General features: G+C 45.0%; 1 protein-coding gene across 2 annotated transcripts; it reads right to left on the bottom strand.

The window, feature by feature from the left end:
- Window positions 1-1,163: 1,163 nt before the first annotated feature.
- LOC131196744 (D-serine dehydratase-like) lies at window positions 1,164-22,754 on the bottom strand. 2 transcript variants are annotated; one of them, XM_058179979.1, is made up of 9 exons: window positions 22,652-22,754; window positions 21,301-21,343; window positions 19,411-19,562; window positions 17,515-17,795; window positions 15,396-15,573; window positions 12,346-12,467; window positions 6,966-7,155; window positions 5,295-5,400; window positions 1,164-4,893 (listed from the first exon to the last, which is right to left on the bottom strand). In XM_058179979.1, exons 3-9 carry the CDS (start codon window positions 19,557-19,559, stop codon window positions 4,804-4,806), a joined length of 1,116 nt encoding a protein of 371 aa, XP_058035962.1. In that variant the 5' UTR covers window positions 19,560-19,562; window positions 21,301-21,343; window positions 22,652-22,754; the 3' UTR covers window positions 1,164-4,803. The 2 variants fall into 2 exon arrangements, with proteins under 2 accessions (XP_058035962.1, XP_058035963.1); XM_058179980.1 differs by lacking the exon at window positions 21,301-21,343 and having other exon boundaries at window positions 22,652-22,750.
- Between the last annotated feature and the right edge of the window lie 571 nt (window positions 22,755-23,325).

Genomic DNA, 23,325 nt, shown 5'->3' with positions numbered 1-23,325 from the left:
TTATTTAATACATTTTATTCACTTCATTCACTTTATGTATTTACAGAATAATTAGAATATTACTTTCTATATAATATATATATATATAGAGAGAGAGAGAGAGAGAGAATTTATACGGATGCCCACTTACTTTTAGTGATTCTAGGGGGCTTAACAAAATTCTGAATTCTGCTCCCAATTGCAGCCATTAATACATTTGTAAATACATACATTTACTAGCTGTAAACAGAATCCCTGAATTCAAAGTTGCGCCTGATTTCAGAGTCCAAGGCAGGGGCAGTCCAGCCTCCGCAATTAAAATCCAGAGAGGAGGGGTCTTTCTCCTCCTCCCTTCAGCTATTTGGGTTATGGCTGAGACTCTGAAGTGCAGGACATAAACTTGTCCGGTCCCTCCATGCAGGGGGGCTTTGAGAATTGACCCACAGGCCTTTCTTTTCCCTCCTTTGATCTCTGCAATCTTCAAACCCTCCTGGCCCCCTCCCCAAATTCCAGGGGATGTATTTCCGGTCTCTTGCAGGAGACAAAGGGGGCAGGGGTGTGTGGGAGGGGGGGCCCGACCAGAGAAACCTTCCTGAAGAGACGGAGGAAGAGCAAATGTTATTCCAAGGGCTCATAAAAGCTCTTGCTGTAAAAATAAAAATAAAAAAATTATCAAATTCCTGGGTTGTTTTTTTTTTTTGGCTAGCAAGCAGTAGCTCAGAAAACCAGATGCCTTTATATAAAATTGTTATACAGAAAAAGAGCTACCACATTCCTTTCGAATGCATCAATTATGATTTCACAAATTCTGATGCCTTTTTATAAAATCGTTAGCTGGAAAAGGGGTTATTATATTCCTTCTGAATGAATCAGTTATTATTTTTATGAGCTCCGATGCCTTTTCATAAAACTGTAAGCCAGAAAAAAGGACTATCACATTTATTTTGAATGCATAAAAGTATATGAAATCATGAGACCTTTAGTACGGTGAATCCATTTTAAATAAATGCTAGCTGCTAAGTGCCTGGATCAGATGACCACAGAAAGATTGCAACACATGTTTAAATCAATTCAGATAGTAAATCATTTTTTTCTAATCTGTCCCAGTTTCTATAGTGGAATAATAATACGGAAAGAAGTCAGTTAAGAAAAAATAAAAATTGGACACACTTTGTTGAAAAGCTGTTTTATTTTTATTTTTTTAACATCAACATCTGCAGCTGAGGTTTTGATCCGAGATGGTGGCGCTAAGGACCTATCACAAGTCCTCAACCTATGACCACAATAGAGCCAGGACCGGTCGCAAGTCACATTTTTCTAAATATTACTATCTCTGTGTCCGCATCTGTGTAGCGGAATAAAACGGGAAGAAAAGATGCCCAGAATTTCTGTTGCTAAGTGAGACAATTGTGTTTTGCTCCAATTTACAACAAGTCCTGCCATAGCCCTTAAGTGAATACCTGCAGTTGCTGAGTAACATGGTCATTAAGTGGAATCTGGTTTCCTCATTGATTTTGCTTGTCAAAAGATCGCAAAAGCAGATCACTGCAACCGTCGTAAGTATGAGTCAGTTGCCAAGCAATTGAATATTGATCACATGACCTTTGGGATGCTATGATGGTCGTAAGTGTGAAAAATGGTCATAATTACTGGTCCCAACTGCTGCCACACCCCCCCCACAGGTGATCTTATATCCCAATTCAATGGGGTCTCCAGTTTTCTACTAGTTTTTTTTTTATTTTGTCACAATTTTTTCACACAATTTTTCACAAGGTTGAAAAAAAAAGGTTTTTTTCAACCTTGGGAAGTTTAGGTACACTTAAACAGTGTACCTAACCCTTTTGAGGTGGTGTTTTTTTTTTTTCCTGTTTTGAAATCGGGTATTCCACACTCAGATCTCCTTGTGGTCTCTCATCCCACCACAAAGCAGTTCAGCTTCTGATTGGCCTTTCCAGCTTCCAAATCGGCTATCGCTCAGAACCTGCCCCTAGTCCTTGCTTCCTTGTTATCCGACTTGCCTTATTTTAATTATTCTTTTTATCCTCATTCTCTTGCCCGCTGGAAAGTGCCCGGACTGATTCTGTATAAAAAAAATATAATCATAATGCCACAAAATAAAAGTCGTATCAAATAAAAACACCGCATAGGAGGAAGAAACAGAAACGGCATGCTTGGGCTTGCAACTTTGCAAGAACGGAAAAGAAGAGGCTACTTGGCCAAATTGCAAAAGAGCAGCATCAGTTTTAAAAAAAGTACAGTCTTCGAATTTTAATTTGCATAATTCTAATAACTTTAATGACTGGTCTTTTTAATCATCTGCTAAGACGCCCAGTGTCACCTTATAGGGGAGACTGGTTGCAGAAATATTGAATAAAAGAATATTAAATCCTGAAATGAAAGAATTGATCCCAAACAAGAAAGTCTCGGGAGATTAAAAAAAAACAGGAATTTGCAATTTATGGTCGAGGATTTACAAGGCTTTTTACAGCTAGCCTCTCTCGTCTGGCGGTTTGTACCTGCCCAATTTGACAATTCACAGGGTTGTGGGCTTTTTCTCTGCAGGATGCAAAGAAGGACCACAAAGGGCCACTTCAAAGGGGTCGTTGGGGAAGATCAGAGAGGCGGGAGGGAGGAAGGTGCCATCGGTCCCACCCACCGAGAAAAGGACATTGAATTTTATGAGGTCCTCTTTTGAAGTCCTCAGATGGCTCCAGGCATCAAGAATTGATCCATCCATCCCAGCTTCCTTCCTCCTTAATGTGGACTAACAGACTAGATGAAGGTGCATGGGAGAGAACGCAATTGATTCTGCTTATAACAGAATAACAAGAGTTGGAAAGGGACCCTGGCGGTCATCTAGCCCAAACCGCTGTTCAAACAAGAGTCCTTATTCTATCCTGGAGAAATGGCTCTCCAGTCAGTCTCTTCTTGAAAACCTCCAATGATGGGGGCATTCATAACTCTTCTGGAGGCAAGCTGTTCCACTGATCAATTGTTTCTTCACTATTAGGAAATTTCTCCTTAGTTCTTGGTTGCTTCTCTCCTGGTTCTTTCTAGGAAACTGGTTTAACACGGAAAGACCAACGGCCTAGCTATTGGGAATTGCATGTAAAAAACTGCACAACTGATCTGGATTCTGTGCATCGAAAAATACAAATTTGTGGTGTAGGACAAGCTGGAAGGTTTGTCAACATCATAAATGTTAAGATGAGTGGACTTCGAATTCCAGAATCCCGCAGCCGGCTATGCTTTTAAGAGGGGAGGACTTCCACTCCCAGAATCCCCCAGCTGGCTCTGCTTTAAGGGGGAAGGACTTCCACCCCCAGAATATCCCAGCCAGCCATGCTTTAAGAGGAGGGGGCTTCTCCCAAAATTCCCCAGGTCAGCATCCATTTAAGAAGAACGGACGTCTGGGAATTGAAACTATTCCAAAGGCTGAGAATTGACCATAGAAATTATCTTCAGCTTTGGGGCCAGAATTTGAATATTGGGGTCACAGCAGCAGCAGCAACAAAAGAGAGGGGATCCTTGGAGGGGTATCAAATCTGCAAGAGGGTGGGCGTGGCCTCATGGCTAAAATGGGCAGCTTTTCACCTTCCCACTAGGTAAGACAGCCTTAATTTCCAATTTGAAAGGTGTCTCCATGTGACATCCCGGAACCTGAATGCCAGTTTCAGATGGTTCTGAAAACCGCAAAGATTTAAACTAGGTTTGGACCCTGTGGGATCAGGCCTGAATCCATCTACCTAGACTACATCTCAAGGAGGGACTACCCTACCCCTAATCCCCTGCCTGGTGTGAAAAGCGCTCCTTCTTCAAGGGCTTTGCACACATTTCAAAAAAAACAGCAAAAATGCCACTGATACATCCACTTATAATCATTAATTTAGTGACTGTTCTAAGTCACGCCACTGAAAACCATGACTTATGACCATTTTCACACTTAATGACCGTCGCAGACCATTGCCAACTGCTTCATATTTATGATGGCCTCAGCGTCCCGAGGGGTGTGTGTGTGTGTCACGAGATCCCCTTTTGCGACCTTCTGACAAGCAAAGTCAACGGAGAAGCCAGATTCCCTTTACGACCGCGTGACTCACTTAACAACCGCAGGGATTCGCTCAACGACAGTGGTGGCAAGAAATGCCGTAAAATGGGGGGCAAAACAGATTTAACAAGAGTCTCATTTAGCAACGGTCGTTATGTCGAGGACAAACTGTACTTCTGGGTGGGATCTCTCTCTCTTCATAAACAGAACTGTTTCACCGGCTTAACTTGGCCATGCCTTTATAAGCCACCATTCGTGGCTTGATAAGGAATTGGACGGTCAATATTTTGGCAAAAACCGTAACTAAGTAACAAATATATTTGAATCTATTGAACTGTAAAAGATATGATATGGCCAATACTTTGTTCATAAACTATGTATGCGTGTAGGAGGGGGTTGAAACTAAAAAAATCAATAAAAACTTGTTCTAAAAAAAAAAAAGAATTGGCCGGTTGGCTTGACTTGGAGTGGACTTTACATACAGCTACATCGCCAATTCAGACCCTTGCGAAGTTGAAACCGGACATTCCCACGCCACCGGAAAGTTCAAACGATTGTGGGAACCGATCACCTTAAAGCAGGGGTCTCCAACCTTGGTCACTTTACGCCTGGTGGACTTCAACTCCCAGAATTCCCCCAGCCAGCTTTGCTGGCTGGGGGATTCTGGGAGTTCAAGTCCACCAGGCGTAAAGTGACCAAGGTTGGAGAGCCCTGATCTAAGAACCCTCAAATGATTCCACAAGCCAAGATCTGCGGATCTTCTTCATCTTGTCTTTTTACCAGCCTCGCACTGGTTTCCACGTCTCCACGATACGTCCCCCACTATGGACAAAGAAGACCGGGTGCATCGCGGCCGTGGCACACGCCTGCCGTTTGTTGCGGAGTGCAAAAAGAAAGAGAGAGAGAGAGAGAGAAAAGAGACAGTGAGAAACGTGGCTAGCTGAAAACACACTCCCCAGGGTCAAAATAAAATAAAATAAAATAAATAAAAATAAGGCTCAGCTGCTGCATTCACACAACCTGGGGGGAAAAAAACCCCCCCTGCTTGGGGTTAACCTGGATTAGGGTTGTTTTGTGGCCGGATGTCATGGGAACGTTTGCAAGGTTGGTTAATTTAGGGTTCTGGGCCTTGTTCAAAGCGGAAAAAACCGGAGGATTCAGAACCCAGGTTAAATGGATTGTGTGAATGCACTTTTGGGAGCGGTTAGACCAGCAGCAAACCAGCAAAGATGGGGGCAGTCTGTTTCTAGGTCCAAACCAGACTTACGTGATAAGGAATCAGAGCCAAGAGGCTGCCCAGAGGGAACTTTGCAAAATCCAGTTTCCCGATCATGGGTTCAATTTTTCCGTGCTCCTGGGTCATAGTCAGCAATCTGCAAAGGAAGATCAGAAGCCAAATGTTCTTTTCTGAAGGCTTGCCTTTTCATAGAGTCCTAAGGGATCTTAGAGGTCATCTAGCCTGGCCCCCTGCCCAAGGCAGGAGACCCTACACAGGTAGCACTCGACTTACAAACGGTTCATTTAGTTCATGAGTTAAGTTCACTTAACCAATGTTTCACTTAGCAACAGAGATTTTGGGCTCAATTGTGGTCGTAGGTTGAGGACCATCTGTACCATTCCGGATGGTCCTTGCTGGAAAATAATAGTGGAAGGGAGAACCACTCGACAGGCTGCTGTTCGTCAGGGTAACCCTTGAGGAAGGAGGGCCTGAGGGCAAGAAGGCGGAAGATCGGGACTTCTTGGTGGTGGCCTCACCCATCTGTGGAAGTCCAACTGTACTAAAGCCCCTTTGCTTTTAGGAAGGAACCGCTCCAGTGAGCCTTTGGCCCAAACCAAACCTGAAGGTTATATTTTATATGTTGATTTAAAAAAAAAAAGTATTATAATTATACATCCTATATGGATTGGGGCAACCTATAAATACTTGCTGAGATAGACGGACAGATGCATAGATCATTAATATATAATAAATGAAAGATAGAAAATTAGATAAAGATAGATAGATAGATAGAGATGGATAGATAGATACATGATAGATAGATAGATAGATAGATAGATAGATAGATAGATAGATAGATAGATAGATAGATAGATATACGATAGATAGATAGATAGGCAGACAGACAGACAGACAGACAGATAGATAAATAGATACATGATAGGTAGAGATAGATAAATACATGATAGATAGATGATAGATAGAGATGATGGATGGATGGATGAATAAATAGATACATAGATAGATAGATAGGCAGACAGACAGAGATAGAGATAGATAGATAGATAGATAGATAGATAGATAGATAGATAGATAATTAATATCAAAATAATAATGAGAAATGATAGAAAATATAAATGATAGGTAATAGATAAATGAATACAGACACAATGACAAAGATAAATATTGAAGCAGATAATTGAATACAAGTAATCCTTGACTTACAACCATTCACTTAGTAACCCTTCAAAGTTACAATGGCACTGAAAAAGTGACTTTTGACAATTTTTCACACTTATGACCATTGCAGCATTTGCTTGTGGACACATGATCAAAATTCAGATGCTTGGCAACTGGTTCACATTTACGACGGTCGTAATGCCCCCGGGGTCACGTGATCCCCTTTTGTGAGGGTCTGATGACCAAAGTCAATGGGGAAGCCAGATTCACTTAACAACCGTGGCAAGAGAGGTCATTGAAATGTAACTAAACTCACTTAACAACTGTCTCGCTTAGCGACAGAAATTTTGAGCTCAATTGCGGTCATAAGGTCGAGGACTACCTGTGGATAGACAGACAGACAGATGGATAGATAGTTCTGGGAGAGGGATGGATAAAGAGACCGATGGACAGATATCTTGATAAGATGACTGACTCGGGTGCGAAGCAGGGAGGGCTGGGAAGGAAGAACTAGGTGCCTGGGAATTATAGCTCTGTTACTTGAGGTTTGGGTGCCCGTCCACCAGGGCAAAGCCAGTCGGCAGCAGACCCAGGCTGTGCAGGCTCAATCCGGTCCATCCGCAGTCCACCAATAACTGGTTGCGGTGTGGGTAGTGACCGATCACTCGCGTCCAGACTCGTATGGCCACGTCCTCAAGCTGGCAGGAGCCAATCATCATCTGCTGGACATCTAGAAGGGAAGGAAATCCGTTGGGCCACTCGTGGTCTTTCAACCGGCCTACTTCACAGGGTGGTTGTTGCGGAGGGGCAGGAAGGTAGCAAAAACAGCAATGCAAGCCCAAGTGATTCTCAACATTTTTGTGAACTTCAAATCCCAGAATTCCCTAGCCTAATGGGTGGACTTCAACTCCCAGAATTCCCCAATCTGGCTGGGGAATTCTGGGAGTTGAAGTCCACCCATCTTCAAGTTGCTAAGCTGAGAAACATGACTCTCACTCATAAAAGGAGGGGAAAAGGGGTGAGAAGCAGGAGGAACTGGGTTCAAATCATTCCCTCTCCCCCTTGAACCCAGAGCTCAATTTGGACCAAGCCCTCCTTCTGGCTTATATGAGGCTACCTGGCAAGGAGGTTGTTTGGGGAATAAATTTACATTGTTTCTTGCTCTCAAGGGGGTAGAAGAAATCTATTGTTTACATATAAATGTATTTTATGTACATGTGAATGTATTTTGGAGGTAAATGCATTTAAATATATTTTAAGTGGGAATGTAATTTACGTAGGATATTTTACATTTGTATATTATTTTATATAGTTATATTCTATTTATTCATCTTTGCCTATGTATCTATATAATTTTATGTAAGTTTTGATGTCTGTCTCTGTGTACCGTCTATCTATCTATCTATCTATCTATCTATCTATCTATCTATCTATCTATCTATCTATCATCTATCTATCCCTGTCTTTCTGTCTTACTGCTCTCCCTCTCTCTCTCCCTATCCATCCATCCCCCCATCCATCCCTCGTTTTACTGTTACCTCTCTCTTTCCCTCCTTCCTTTCCTCCATATCTATCTATCTATCTATCTATCTATCTATCTATCTATCTATCTATCTATCTATCTATCTATCTATCTATCCCTTTCTTTCTGTCTGTCTGCTCTCTCTCTCCCTATCCATCCCTCCATCCCTCCATCTGTTATCTCTCTCCCTCCCTCCTTCCCTCCATATCTATCTATCTATCTATCTTCTATCTATCTCTGTCTTTCTGTCTGTCTGCTCTCTCTCTCCCCTCCCTATCCATCCCTCCATCCATCTACTGTTATCTCTCTCTCCTTCCTTCCTTCCCTCCATATCTATCTATCTATCTATCTATCTATCTATCTATCTATCTATCTATCTATCTATCTATCTATCTATCTATCTATCTATCCTATCTATCCATCCATCCATCCATCCATCCATCCCTGTCTTTCTGTCTGTCTGCTCTCCCTTTCTCTCTCCCTATCCATCCCTCCATCCATCCCTCCATCTGTTATCTCTCTCCTTCCCTCCATATCTATCTATCTATCTATCTATCTATCTATCTGTCTGTCTGTCTGTCTGTCTGTCTGTCTGTCTGTCTGCTCTCTCTCTCTCCCCATCCATCCCTCCATCCATCCCTCCATCTGTTCTCTCTCTCCTTCCCTCCCTCCCTCCCTCCCTCCCTCCTTCCCTCCATCCATCCATCCGTCCGTCCGTCCGTCCGTCCGTCTGTCTGCTCTCTCTCTCTCTCCCTATCCATCCCTCCATCTACTGTTATCTCTCTCTCCCTCCTTCCTTCCCTCCATATCTATCTATCTATCCATCCATCCAATCCTCTCTCTCTCTCTCTCTCTCTCTCTCTCTCTCTCTCTCTCTCTCTCTCTCTCCCCATTATTCCATGCATTATCTACAGTTGATACATCTATAATTTTATATATTTCACATTTTACATTGTATGAAAGAGGTTCAAGCTCCCAAAAGGCCATTTTGGCTAAAAAACACCCAGCAGGATCTTCACTGTCATTCCTGCCCACCCCCAGGACCCCCTCCCACCCTCGTTTTCTGGGGCTGCCTTTCTCCTGGCCTGGTCCCTCTGTGGGAGAAAGCCCGAGGCAGGGGAGCCGACACATGGAAGGTGTTAGTCTGAACACCTGCATCTGCTTAGCCTGGAAATGCCTGCCTGAGTCGGCCGAGACTGGTGGTTAAGGCACCAGGATAGAAAGTGGGAGACGGGGAGTTCTAGTCCCGGTTTAGGCATGAAAGCCCTCAGCCCCTTTCTCTCTCAGCTCAGCCCACCTCGCAGGATCGTTGTTGTGGGAAAACGAGGAGGAGGAAGGAGTGTTGGAGATGTTTGCCAACTCGATTTTCAAAAGTAAAAGGGATAAAAATAATAAAATTATATATATATAATTTTTTTGTCCTATTTTTTACATTTTATTTTTATTATTTTGCTTTATTTTACTTTATATTTTATGTCATTTGTTTGTATTTTATTTATTTATTATTTTATTCTTTATTCTAATTTTTTTATTTTTTATTTTATATATATATATGTAGGTCTTTGGTTATTCGGGTTTTCTCCCGCGTAAAATTGGAAGTGTCTTGGTGACGTTTCGACGAAGTCTCATACGTCATCTTCAGGCTTCAGCTTCGTGCTTCTGGGAGCAATGTGTGATTGCAGCTGTTTCTTCCTTTTTAACTACTAGTGGGGGTTTGAACTGGTTTGAACTGAAACCAGCCTGACCAAAATCAACCCGACGCTAACAAAATCAGACTCGAAATCACCAACATCCTCTGCAGCAGCAAGCCACCCAAAAGCAACTTACTCAAAGAGGAACAGACAGCACTACTTAACCTGAAAAAAGACACCAACATAATAATCCTACCAGCAGACAAGGGCAACGCCACGGTGGTTATGAACACATCTGACTACCAAACCAAATTAACCAACCTACTCCATGACCCTGCATACAAGCCCCTAAAAACAGACCCCACCACCTACCTAGAAAAAACCACTAGATCCAAAATAAAAGCCTCCCCCATCAGCGAAGAAATCCAACAAAGAATCATTCCCAGAGAGAAATCATCCAGATGCCCCAAGTTCTATAGTCTCCCCAAGATACACAAAGAAGGAACCTCATTCAGACCCATAGTCAGCTCCATAGGCTTACCTCTACAAAACCTAGCCAAATTTCTCGCCAAACAACTACAGCCCTATGCAGAATCCATTGCCTCACACGTAAAAAACTCATTCCAGTTCATAGAGATCATAAAGAAACAAAACTTACAGCCCAGCGACCTACTCGTGAGCTTTGATGTCATATCCCTCTTCACCCAAGTGCCAATCAAAGAAGCCTTGACAGCTATCCAAAACAAATATAACCCCCCCAAGCACATCCTAGATCTGACCAACCACTGCCTATCCAACACATACTTCATCTATAACGGACAAAAATACAAACAAATAGAAGGCGCACCCATGGGATCACCCCTCTCACCTGTCATTGCCAACCTCTACATGGAACACTTTGAAACCCAAGCACTAGAAAAATCTGATCACAAACCCAAACTCTGGCTCAGATACGTAGACGACACCTTCATAATCTGGCCACACGGGAAAGAAAAACTTGACAACTTCCTCACACACCTCAATAGCCTACACCCCAAAATACAGTTCACCATGGAAACAGAAGTTAACAACCAACTTCCCTTCCTAGATGTCTTAGTCTACAAGAAACCCAATGGCTCCCTAGGACACACCATCTACCAGAAGAAAACACACACAAACCGCTATCTGCACGCACTCTCACACCACCACCCAGCACAGATCAACTCCGTAGCCAAGACACTCATCTCTAGAACAAAATGCTTAGCTGACGAACAACACCTAAAAACCGAACTACACACTCTCACAAATGTACTAACATCCAATGGATTCCAGAGAAATAAGATTACCAAACTAATCCAAAAGAACCCCCACTAAAATCCAAGACAGAGAACAAGAAAACGGCACAGCCCTCCTCCCATATATAAAAGGCACCACAGACAGAATCAGCAAGATCCTCCACAAACATAACATCAAGACAGCATTCTGCACAAACCAAAAATATCCACCATCCTAAGAAACCCCAAAGACAAACCTGAGTTAGAAAATCAAGGAGTATATGAAATCCCATGCACCGCCTGCCCCACCACATACATCGGACAAACCAGCAGAAGAATAAGTGCACGCATTGAAGAACACAAGAACTCATTCAAAAAAGAGGAACCAACTTCTTCCCTGGTCCAACACTTTAAAGCCACAGGGTACGATATTGACTTTAAAAAGACCAGAACTATCGCCAAAACTGAACACTTTAACAACAGAATAATCAGAGAAGCCATTGAGACAGAAAAACGCCCACACAGCATGAACAAACGAGATGATACCTCCCGCCTACCAGCCATTTGGAAACCCGCCCTTATTGACAAACAAGTCCCTAACACGAGGAATGACACCAGACCCACACTCACGAGGTCCACACAGGATGTCACCACCACACATCCACCCAGAAAGCAGACCCAAACCCACACTGATCAGGAAGCACGACCAAGGACCAGAAGCCAGACCGCAGCTGCAACATTAGCCATTTCAAACCCCTCCAATCCATACATACAGCAGACACCCACTATGAAGATGTAGCACGACCACAAACACGAAGCCAAACAACAGCAATGCAACTCACCAGCTCAAATCCCCCTGCAACTCAGATTAATCTGAGCACAACCAAGCCCCCACCCAAACAGGACACCCCCCCAGCCAATCAGAGCACAAAACCCCCCCAGCCAATCAGAGCACAGCCAAGCTCCCACCCAATCAGTTCAAACCCCCACTAGCAGTTAAAAAGGAAGAAACAGCTGCAATCACACATTGCTCCCAGAAGCACGAAGCTGAAGCCTGAAGATGACGAATGAGACTTCGTCGAAACGTCACCAAGACACTTCCAATTTTACGCGGGAGAAAACCCGAATAACCAAAGACCTACATATATATATATAAAATAAAAAATAAAAAAATTAGAATAAAGAATAAAATAATAAATAAATAAAATACAAACAAATGACATAAAATACAAAGTAAAATAAAGCAAAATAATAAAAATAAAATGTAAAAAATAGGACAAAAAAAATTAAAATAAAATTATAAAATATTGGCCAGTCTGCACAAGGGGAGGGGGATAAGAGAGGACATCTAGAGGGGGAGATCTGTCATCTTGAGGGGCATCACTGGGCATCGTGGGACCCCTTGAGGTCCCCAAGAAGGCCAGGCCTGTTTCAGGAATGGGGCTGGTACAATGGGGGGCTGGGAGGTGGAAGAGCCAAGAAGGGTGAACCTGGGTTGCTTTCCTCCCACTTACCGTAAAAAATATAATTTCCTGGGTGAACTTCGCTGAGCATGCCCATGGCGGGCACCGGGTGGCTGCATGAGGGCGTGGAGCCGATGCTGGATTTCGGACAAGGCACCCCAGCTTTCCAGAGCCTGCGAGAAGAAATCAAAATGGTGCTTCTTGACTTATGACCGCTCCTTTAACGACCGATCAAAGCTAAACCGACTTTATCAGTTTCTATAATCAGTCCTCCACTTACGGCTGTTCGTTTAGCGAATGTCCCAAGCTGCAGATTATTCCCCCCCCCCACGCCCCGAGGGAGCACCTGGCTTGGAAACATCAGACACAGATTCTCACGTAGCAGGGAACCTGCTTCCGTTCCGACCTTGAGAATGTGGATCATGGGAGAGAATTGATGTAATGAACGAGTCACTGCATCGCAGTCATAGAGAAAGACTTTTCCTTCCTTCCTTCCTTCCTTCCTTCCTTCCTTCCTTCCTTCCTTCCTTCCTTCCTTCCTTCCTTCCTTCCTTCCTTCCTTCATTCTTCCCTCCCCTTTCTTTCCTTCCTCCTCTCTCCTTCCTTCTGCCATTCCTTCTTCTCTACTGCTCCTCCTATCTTTCTCTCCTTCTCTCCTTCTTTCTCTTTCCTCCCTCCCTCTCTGGATCACAGGGCTGGACTGGATGACCTCAAGGCATCCAAACAGACCACCGTATTCTCTCCTTGTTTTGAAGGGGGGGGGGAAACCGAGAAAGCCCCCTCCTCACCCATTTTTGTGAAGGGGCTGCTCCTCCTTTGGATTCATTGCCAGGATCTGCAAAACTTTACTTCCCATTTCCCTTTGAAGCCCAGCTCTAAAGCCTCTTCCTCCCCCCCCCCACAAACACCTCCTTTTCTCTATAGGGTTCAAATGCCCCCCTAGTTTTGTTTGAGCCGAGTGGGAGGAGGAGGAGGGGGACCCTGGAAAGGCGGTGGAGGGGAGGACAAAAGCCACTAAAGGCCACCTGGACATTGCTGGATCTTTGAAGAGGCAACTTCAAAGCGGCTTCAGTTCACCTGAATTTCTGGGAAGGACTTGGGGGGGGGCGGGGGGGGCGGGAGGAAGGGGGGAGTATATGGAAAAATCCTGCAAATAAACATCTTGCCGCCCCCCCCCCCTCCAATTCAGTTCAAACATTTATACCGGGTAATAAACAAGGATTAGCTTTTACAGCCTTTTAACCGGAATTGGAGATTCTGACCAGACCTTCGCAAAGGATGTTTAGCTGGGGGGGGGGGAGGGTGGGGGGGGGGAGGAAGGGGGGAGTATATGGAAAAATCCTGCAAATAAACATCTTGCCGCCCTCCAATTCAGTTCAAACATTTATACCGGGTAATAAACAAGGATTAGCTTTTACAGCCTTTTAACCGGAATTGGAGATTCTGACCAGACCTTCGCAAAGGATGTTTAGCTGGGGGGGGGGCAGGTTGGGGGGGGGCAGGAGTGTGGTCAAGAGACATGCATTTTCCCCAAATCAATAGATACAGGTAGTCCTTGATTTACAACAGTTTGTTTAGTGACCGTTCACAGTTGGCAACGGCACTGAAAAATCAACTTATGACCGTTGCAGGATCCCCATGGCCACATGATCAAAGTTCAGAGGCATGGCAGCTGGCTCATATTTATGACGGTCACGGTGTCTCCTTTTGCGACCTTCTGACAAGCAAAGTTAAAGGGGATCCAGAGTCACTTAACGGCCGTGTTAATAGCTTAACAACAGCCGCAAGAAAGATCATTCAATTGGGCCTAACTCACTCAACAAATGTTTTGCTTAGCAATGGAAATTTTGGGCTCCGTTGTGGCTATAAGTTGAGGACTACCTGTAATGCAAGAACAAACACAAAAAAAAAAGGGGGGGGGACAAAAATGTTGCAGCCCAAAGACACACAACAGGGATGAGATGGAAACTGGGCATGAGTTATAATCCTGCAGTGAGTTCTAGACTTGCCTTAAACAGGAAATCCGGCTGGCTGGGTGACTTTGGGCCAATCCCCGGGAGACAGGGAGCTCTATTCCAATTTAGGCACAAAAGCCAACTGGGTGATTTTTGGACAGATCCACTCTTTCTGCCCAAACCCACCTCTCCAACACCAAATGAAACATTTGTAGACGGATTGCTAATCCTAGAATTTTACATTCTAGGATTTTAATTTTAACTTCAGACCTTCATATATCTATATCTATATCTATATCTATATCTATATCTATATCTATATCTATCTATCTATCTATCTATCTATCTATCTATCTATCTATCTATCTATCTATCTATCTATGTGTTTTCTGAGGTTTTTGCGGGTGTTTGCATGTAGGTCCTTGGCTATTCGGGTTCTCTCCCGCGTAAAATTGGTAGTGTCTTGGCGACGTTTCGACGAAGTCTCATTCGTCATCTTCAGGCTTCAGCTTCGTGCTTCTGGGAGCAATGTGGGAACACATTGCTCCCAGAAGCACGAAGCTGAAACCTCAAGATGACAAATGAGACTTCGTCGAAACGTCACCAAGACACTACCAATTTTCCGCGGGAGAGAACCCGAATAGCCAAGGACCTACATATATATATATATATAAAATGCAATTATAACTTCGGGACACACTTGAGCTGTGAAGCTGTCAATAGTGGCAGATAAAGGGACATTGTCAAAAACAAAGGAAAAGAAATCTGTGCTTCTTAAACTTGTTACAGAAAGAGAAAAAAAGTTTTATGGAAATTATTTGCAGTTGATACTGGCAGTAATTTGTTTTTTTATACATGCAAATTGAAGATCTCTCTCTCTCTCTCTCTCTGTGTGCATGTGTTTGTATGCATGTATATGTGTGTGTGAGTCATTGCTGATTCCTGACAACTGTCTATAGAAGTCTCTGCAGTTTTCCTAGCAAGGTTTTGGAAGTGGTCTGCTGTTTCCTGCTTCCCAGGGCGGAGAGAGTGATCGGCCCAAAGATAACCTTGTGGTGAAAATAGGAGGAGGAAGATGTGTTTCGTCATCTTGTGTTATTTATAAAATAATAAACCAGTGATAGAAAGAAAGGAATAAACACTTACTGCTCCATAAACCTCAGAGTAAACTCGGTGGTTTTCTGGGCGACCGACTGGATATCCGAGAGGCCTTGGCACCCGTACGAGTTGCCACAATGGGCGTAGATGCCCACCAGCTCCGTGGAGCCTTCGGAGATAGCCTTGGCCAACTGCAAGGCTGCGGGGTCCGAGGGCTTCACACCGGCTGCAAGAAAGCAGAGAAAGGGGTCACACCCCCCCCCGACTTTACAGGAGGTCCTCGACTTATGATCACCATGGAGCCCAAAATTTCCCTTGCAAAAGCGAGACATTTCTTAAGTGAGTTTTGGCCCATTTTACGACCTTTCTGGCCACCGTTGTTAAGCGAATCCCTGCCACTGCCAAAGTTAGTCACACGGTTGTTAAAGTGAATCTCGGCTTCCCCAATGACTCTGCTTGGAGGAAGGTCACCAAAGAGGATCACGTAACCCCCCCCCCCACCCAGGACCACCGTCATAAGTATGAGTCTGTTGCCAAGCGTCCGAATTTGGGTCACGTGACCACGGGGATGCAGCAATGGTCGTAAGTGTGAGAAACTGTCGTAAGTCCTCTTTTTCTACCCCATTGTAACTTCAGTCCTTAAATGAACTGCTATAAGTCGAGGTTCCCCCCTGTAACGTTAGCGACGCCCGTTCTCTTTTGCAACCTGGCCCCTCCATCTTACTGGAGGGAATTAAAGGTTCAACCTCAAGCGCCTCTTTAAGAAACTTAAAAACTTGGGTTTGGGCAAACAAAACCTCCAGTCTAAGGAGTAGTCTATCTTAGAATTTCTTAAGATGGGAAAGCAAGAGAGATTGCAGCAGGCAGGACCTTAAAACATGGCTGGTGTATAACCAGCATCCTGTCCTGCAAGGAATCCCATAGATTCAAACTCATTACTCTGTTGATTATAAGGGGGGGGGGGGAGACGGAGGGGCACAACTTGAGAAGAAAGAGGGAGAGGGAGAAGCATACGCTTCCTCAATATGGACTTGTTCCTTATTTATGTGTTTGTTTGTTTGTTTATCAGTTTTCTATACTTATGTGCTGATTCAGAGTTTTCCAGGTTTAAAATGGGTGGACTTCAATTCTTAAAATCCCTTTCAAAGTCGGACTTAGTTTTTTTTTTGTCCACACGTAGTTCATTTAGTGACCTGTTCGAAGTTGCAACGGCACTGAGAAAGCTGACTTGTGACTGTTTTTCACACTTACGACTGATACAGCCTCCCCGTGGTCATGTGACCAGACGCTTGGCAACTGACTCGCATTTACGACGGTCACAGTGCCCTGGGAATCACGTGATTACCCTTTGGGAAAATGGAAGTTGAGGGGGAAGTCAGATTTGTTTAACGACCACGTGATCCATTTAACGACGGCAGTGGTTTTGCTTAACAATGTAGCCAACAAGATGATAAAAAAGGGGCAAAACTCACTTAACAACGGCCCTGCTCAGCAATGGAAATTTTGGATACAATTGCAGTCATAAGTTGAGGACTATCTGAATTGCCTAAATTTCTGGGTTTTTACCCGTTCTATGTCCTTTATTTTCCACTGGTTTGTTTTCTAGACCAGGGGTCTCCAAGCTTGGCCCCTTTAAGACTTGTGGACTTCAACTCCCAGAGTCCCTCAGACAGCAAAGCTGGGAGTTGAAGTCCACAAGTCTTAAAGGGGCCAAGCTTGGAGACCCCTGTTCTAGACCCCACTGGAAAATTTGGGGGTCACGACTAGCAGAAAGGAGGAAGAAGGACACAGCTAGTCCTTGACTTGCAACCGTTCACTTAATGACCGTTTGATCTTAAGACCTCGCTGAAAAATGTGACTTATGATGAGTCCTCATACTTACGACATTTGCGTGCGATCATGTGATCAAAACTGGCAACTGGCATGAACTTAGGTCGGTTGCAGCGTCCCCGATGGGGGGGGGGTCACGTGATCGCCATTGGCGACCTCCTCGTCCGGCTTCTGACAAGCGAAGTCAATGGGAGAACTCCGTACTCGCTTAACAACCATGTGATTCGCTTAATGGCCACAGCGATTCACATTAATGAACATGGCGACGAAAGTCCTGCTCCCTATTGCGGTCGTAAGTCGAGGACTACCCTGCACGGCCCAAGGGAAGAGCACGTACCTCGTCCGTTGTCGCAATCGACCTTCAGCCACACTTTCCAGGGCTGTCCGGTTCGCAGAGGCCTCCTTTTCAGCCGGTCCAGGGCCTGCGGATTGTCCACCATCACTTGGAAGGCGTCCAGCTTCTCTGCCAAGGAGGCACAAGCGCCCACCTTGTCGAAGGGCAGCGGGTAAGCATAGAGGATGTCATCGAAACCGCCGTTGGCAAAGTGGCGGGCCTCGGACAGCGTGGAGACCACGATTCCCCTCAGGGATCCCCCCGTCATGAGGAGCCCACCTTCCCTGCAAAGAAAGGAGGAGGAGTGTAGGGGGCCGCTGGTGCCTTATGAGCCTGGGGGGGGGAGCTTCTTGCAGACGTCTCATGACCCAACTAGGGAACATCATCAGTGCTAGAAGAGAGGGGGGTCGGGAGGAGGAGGAGGAGGGAGGAAGAGGAGGAGGAGGGAGGAAGAGGAGGGAGGAAGAGGAAAAACAGGAGGAGGAAGAGGAAGAAGAGGAGGAAGAGGAGGGAGGAAGAGGAAGAACAGGAGGAGGAGGAGGAAGAAGAGGAGGAGGAAGAGGAGGGAGGAAGGAGGAGAGAGGAGGAGGAAGAAGAAGAGGAGGAGGAGGAGGAAGAAGAGGAAGAGGAGGAGGAAGAAGGAGGAGGAGGAGGAGGAGGAGAGGAGGAGGAAGGAGGAGAGGAGGAGGAAGAAGAGGAGGAGGAGGAGGAGGAGGAAGAAGAGGAGGAGGAGGAGGAAGAAGAGGAGGAGGAGGAGGAGGAGGAAGAAGAGGAGGAGGAAGAAGAGGAGGAGGAGGAGGAAGAAGAAGAGGAGGAGGAGGAGGAGGAGAGGAAGAGGAGGAAGAGGAAGAAGAAGAGGAGGAGGAGGAGGAGGAGGAAGAAGAGAGGAGGAGGAGAAGAGGAGGAAGAAGAAGAGGAGGAGGAGGAAGAAGAAGAGGAGGAGGAGGAGGAGGAGAAGAGGAGGAGGAGGAGGAGAGGAGGAGGAAGGAGGAGGAGGAGGAGAAGAAGAAGAAGAGGAGGAGGAGGAAGAAGAAGAGGAGAAGGAAGAAGGAGGAGGAGGAGGAGGAGGAAGAAGAGGAGGAGGAAGAAGAGGAGGAGGAGGAGGAGGAAGAGGAGGAGGAGGAAGAAGAGGAGGAGGAGGAGGAAGAAGAGGAGAAGGAAGAAGGAGGAGGAGGAGGAGGAAGAGGAGGAGGAGGAGGAGGAGGAGGAGGAGGAAGAAGAGGAAGAGGAGGAGGAGGAGGAGGAGGAGGAAGAGGAGGAGGAGGAGGAGGAGGAAGAAGAGGAGGAGGAGAAGAGGAGGAGGAGGAAGAAGAGAGGAGAAGGAAGAAGGAGGAGAGGAGGAGGAGGAAGAAGAGGAGGAGGAGGAAGAAGAGGAGGAGGAGGAGGAGACGACTGTGGTGCCCTTTTGACTTTCTGAGTTGTGGGGGGTGTTTCTTGCAGACGTCTCATGACCCAACTAAGGAACATCATCAGTTCTACAAGAGAGTGGGGTTTGTGGAGAGGAGGAGGAGAAAGAGGAAGAGGAGAAGGAAGAGGACTGTGGGTGCTTGATGCTGAGCTTGGTGGTTTTCTTGCAGATGTCTCATGACCCAGTTAGGGAACATCATCAGTGCTAGAAGGGAGGGGTGGTTTGTGGAGAGTGGGGAGGCTGTTCACGCGTCTGAATATCACCCAGGGAAGATCCCGCTGCAAGCGAGCCAAGCTGCGCATCACTGATGAGAGGCCTCCCACCAGTTTCAGCCGGTTCTATCCGGTTCAGGCGAACTGGTTGTGGCGGCTGCGGGAGGCTCCGCCCACCTGCCCAGACGTCATCACGCCCCGTTTTTCATGCTCTGCGCATGCGCTTCCATCTGCGAACCGGTAGCGAATATCACCCCCCCCTCCCCGCCTCCCACTCACAGCGTCTTGTGGGTCTTCATGTGGGGCCTGAGGGTCACCCCGAGGGCTTTGCAACGGTCCCGCATGTGCTGCGCGTTCCTCGTGGCTATGTCGAGATCCACCGTGAAGGCTGGAGTGGGGAGCTCCTCCACCCGCCGTCCGTTCCACATGTTCTGCAAGGAAACAAAGATGGAAGTCGGGAATGACGGAAGCAGGACGCGACGGGTTCAAGGAGCTGCTGAAAGGGACCGAGGAGCGAATCCCACCATCCCAGAGGTAGAAGGTGACCCTAGGGGTCATCTAGTCCAGGGGTCTCCAACCTTGGTCCCTTTAAGACTTGTGGACTTCAACTCTGGGAGTTGAAGTCCACAAGTCTTAAAGGGACCAAGGTTGGAGACCCTGATTCTAGTCCAGCAGTCCTTAAACTTTCTCGCTTGGCAGAGGGGCGGGTGGGTGGGGGGAATGGGATGGTCCTGTTGGAGTGGTATACCTGCTCACCTCCCACGTGATGCACCAGTTGTGCGAGTGGTGGGCGTACACACACACACACACAGAGTTGTGAGCATCTGGCACTCGCCCACTCCTCCCGGGTGTGAATGATCCACGGCCCAGAATTGGGGACCCTGATCTAGTCGAGCCCCCTTTTCAAGCCCAATGGCCTTTTGGGGACCCTGGGAAATTTCTAAGGGGCCCAAGTAAAAAAAAAAAAAATGGTTAGTGGGGGTCCGCGGCATGTGGTGACCCAAACAAGCAAAGTGTATTTTAGTTAATCCTCGACTTACAACCACTTCTTCAGTGACTGAAGTCAGAATGGCACTGAAAAAGAGTTACTTCCACCATTTTCCAGTTAAAAGGGCCCTATGGCCGGTTCTCGCACTTATGACCGTTGAACCATCCCCGCAGCCCCACGATCAAAATTTGTGCACTTGGAAACGGCACGTTTTAACAACGGTTGCCGCGTTCCCCGGATCGCGCGGTCTCCACTTGTGACCTTCCCTGCTGCCTTTCGACGCGCGAAGTTAATGGGGGAAGCTGGATTCACTTAACGACCGATTCACTGAATGACGGCAGGGATCGTGAAGTCGAGCGTGATGCGCTTAACAATTCCCTCGTTTTGCAAGTCGTAAGTCGAGGTCTATGTCTATACTGCAGACGTCGTTGTTGTCAGCAGAAAAGGTACCTGATAGATACCATCCAATGCCCATGTTCGGTAATCGAACCCGGGTCGGGGAGGTAAGGGTCAGAGGATAAAAAGGAGGTCAGACGGGAACCCCGGCCAAAAAAATATTTAGATTTCCTTCAGTAGAGCCTCTCTAACAGAGGACTATCCGTTTTAATTTAAATTTCAAATAGTCCTCGACTTATGACCGCAATTGAGCTCAAAATTTCCACTGCTGAGATAGTTGCAAAGTGAGTTTTACCACCTTTCTTGCCACAATGTTAAGTGAATCACTGCACTTGTTGAGTCACAGGGTTGTTAAGCGAATTTGGCTTCCGAATTGTCTTTGCTTGCCGGAAGGTCACATAATATGACCGCAGGACAAAGCAACGGTCATAAATGTGAGTCAGTTGGCAACCGCGTGAATGTTGATCGCCATGCCCATGTGGAGGCTGCAATGGTCGTAACAGGAAAAAACCCAGTCACCATTCCTTTCTTCTGCGCTGTGGCTGTAACTTTGAATGGTCACTAAACAAACTGTTGTAAGACAAGGACTATACTTGTATTTTAAACGAGGCAATGAAAATGCAAAACCAACAGGTTTTTTTTTTAATCACAGTTTAACGATCCTTATTTATTCATTTATTTCCGCACTATTTTAATGTGTTATTAATACTGCCTTAGTTCCATAACGTTTCACAACCTCCCTGCGAGGGAGGATCAAATGTCAGAATTCCAGCTGAGATACCTACAGCCACAGGCGATCAGAGTTCTGAATGGAAGATATCAACAGATCTGCGGAGCAAAATGTTGATGTTAGATTTATATCCCACAGTGGTGTCTATTCCTCTATTTTTTTCCCTCATAACAACCTTGCGGTGTTGGCCAGGTTGAGAGAGATCCAAAGTCCTGTATAAGTAGCTTCTATGACTGACAGAAGGGGAAGCCAGACCCTGGGCCCCCTTGCTTTTAGCCCCCCAGTTTATATCCACTGCAATGCACAGATATGCGAAAAAGACTGTGCACAAGCTCTCAAAAATCTTTCACAGAGGATTAACCTAGGATTAAACCAGATTAAAAAACCCAGATTAAACCCAGATTAAACAAATCTGGGCCACTTTAAGATGGGTGGATTTCAACTCCCAGAATTCCTCTTTATTAAAAGTACAAACTTCAGCCCCACAATTCCCCAACAAGAACAAGTGGGATTTTTCGCCATCCAGAATTCCCCAGCAAGCAAATGTGGACTTCAAATCCCAGAATTCCCCAGCCAGCATGTGTGAATTAACACACCCCAGAATTCCTCTGCAAGGAAGTATAGCCTAAAATCCCAGAATTCCCCAGCCAGCACATAGTGGGTTTCACCACCCAGAATCCCCCTGTGAGCATGCACAGAGTTCAAACTCCAAAATTTTACATACAGCTTTGTGGGCTGTGGAATTCTGGGAGTTGAAGTCCACCTGTTGAAACAAAATGGATGAGATTGAAAAAAAATGGCTGTTTTCCCAAAGATTTTGCCACCCTCCCATGGTTTCTATTGTATTAGGTTATATATTATATTATACACATAATATATAGTACATATTCTATTCTATTCTATTCTATATACAATATACAGCAGCAGTCACCAACTGGTGGTCCGTGAGAAAATTTTGGGGGTCCACAGAAAAATTATTTGCATTTTTTTATATTGCACTAAATACTATTTATCTTTTTAAAAAAATCATATTAGTCGTCCGCGGGATTTACAATTATGAATTTAATGGTCCCTGAGGTCTGAAAGGTTGGTGACCCCTGAAATATAGTACATATTACATTATATAATTATAAAACTATAAATAAGGAAACGGAGATGCAAGTATATACATAGATACATACATATATGTTTGTTTGTATGTATGTATATATATATATGTATTTATGTATATTAATGCATCATTATTATATTTCCAAAGCTAATTTCTGATTTGCCAGCTTGGGGGCGCCCGGTTGCAGATCGTCCATTCAGCAAACTTCTTGCAAACTTTGCAAACTCGCAACCGTAGAGTCAAAGCAACGTTTGGAGGCGTCCCAGGGAAACGCGCAAGTTTGCACCCTTCATACCTCCGGGTCCGCTTGGGAAAAACGGGGTGCAGCGAGAATCACTCCGTACCGGCCCTTCGGACCTGGGTAAAGTCCAGCTGGGAGGGGCGTCACGTGAGAAAGTGGTCAGATTCGCCCCTTTTAAAACGCTCATGGAGCGCAAGTTCCAGAATGCTCAGCCAGCAAGCGCGAGGCGTTATGGGTGTTGTAGTTTATTGCATGAGAAAGTTGTAGGCTGGAGGGGACCGTCGGATTCTAGTTTTTTTGCAAGATAGAATAAAAGATGCCTATATATATATATATATATATATGTCTGCACAACTATAATTGTAACAAAATTATAAATAAGGAAAAGAAAGAGTTGCGATTATAGATATGAATGCATGCACAAATATAATAAAATTATAAATAAGGAAAAATGGATGCAAGTATAGATATGAATGTATGTATAATTATCATTATAATAAAATTATGTATATTATATAACATGCATATATAATGTGTAAAACATATAATTGTAATAAAAATAATAGGTTAGATATATACTGTATAATGAGAGAAAGCATAAAACTATATAATCAATGTATTCACAAATGTAATTATAATATAGAATAGAATAGAATAGAATAGAATTTTATTGGCCAAGTGTGATTGGACACACAAGGAATTTGTCTTAATATATTAATTAATATATC

The sequence above is a fragment of the Ahaetulla prasina genome, chromosome 4 (assembly GCF_028640845.1).
Source record: "Ahaetulla prasina isolate Xishuangbanna chromosome 4, ASM2864084v1, whole genome shotgun sequence".
Lineage (NCBI taxonomy): Eukaryota > Metazoa > Chordata > Lepidosauria > Squamata > Colubridae > Ahaetulla > Ahaetulla prasina.
Note: the sequence above shows the minus strand (reverse complement) of the source record. Positions and strands in the feature narration are given on the sequence as shown.

What these genes read in the sequence shown, in the direction of transcription:
- LOC131196744 (XM_058179979.1), bottom strand. Translation starts at nt 19,559, where the DNA reads ATGTGGAACGGACGGCGGGTGGAGGAGCTCCCCACTCCAGCCTTCACG. An exon ending in ATGAAGACCCACAAGACGCT is followed by an intron (nt 17,796 to 19,410) that starts GTGAGTGGGAGG and finishes CTTTCTTTGCAG; the next exon opens with GGAAGGTGGGCTCCTCATGA. An exon ending in TGGCTCTGATTCCTTATCAC is followed by an intron (nt 4,894 to 5,294) that starts GTAAGTCTGGTT and finishes AACAAACGGCAG; the next exon opens with GCGTGTGCCACGGCCGCGAT.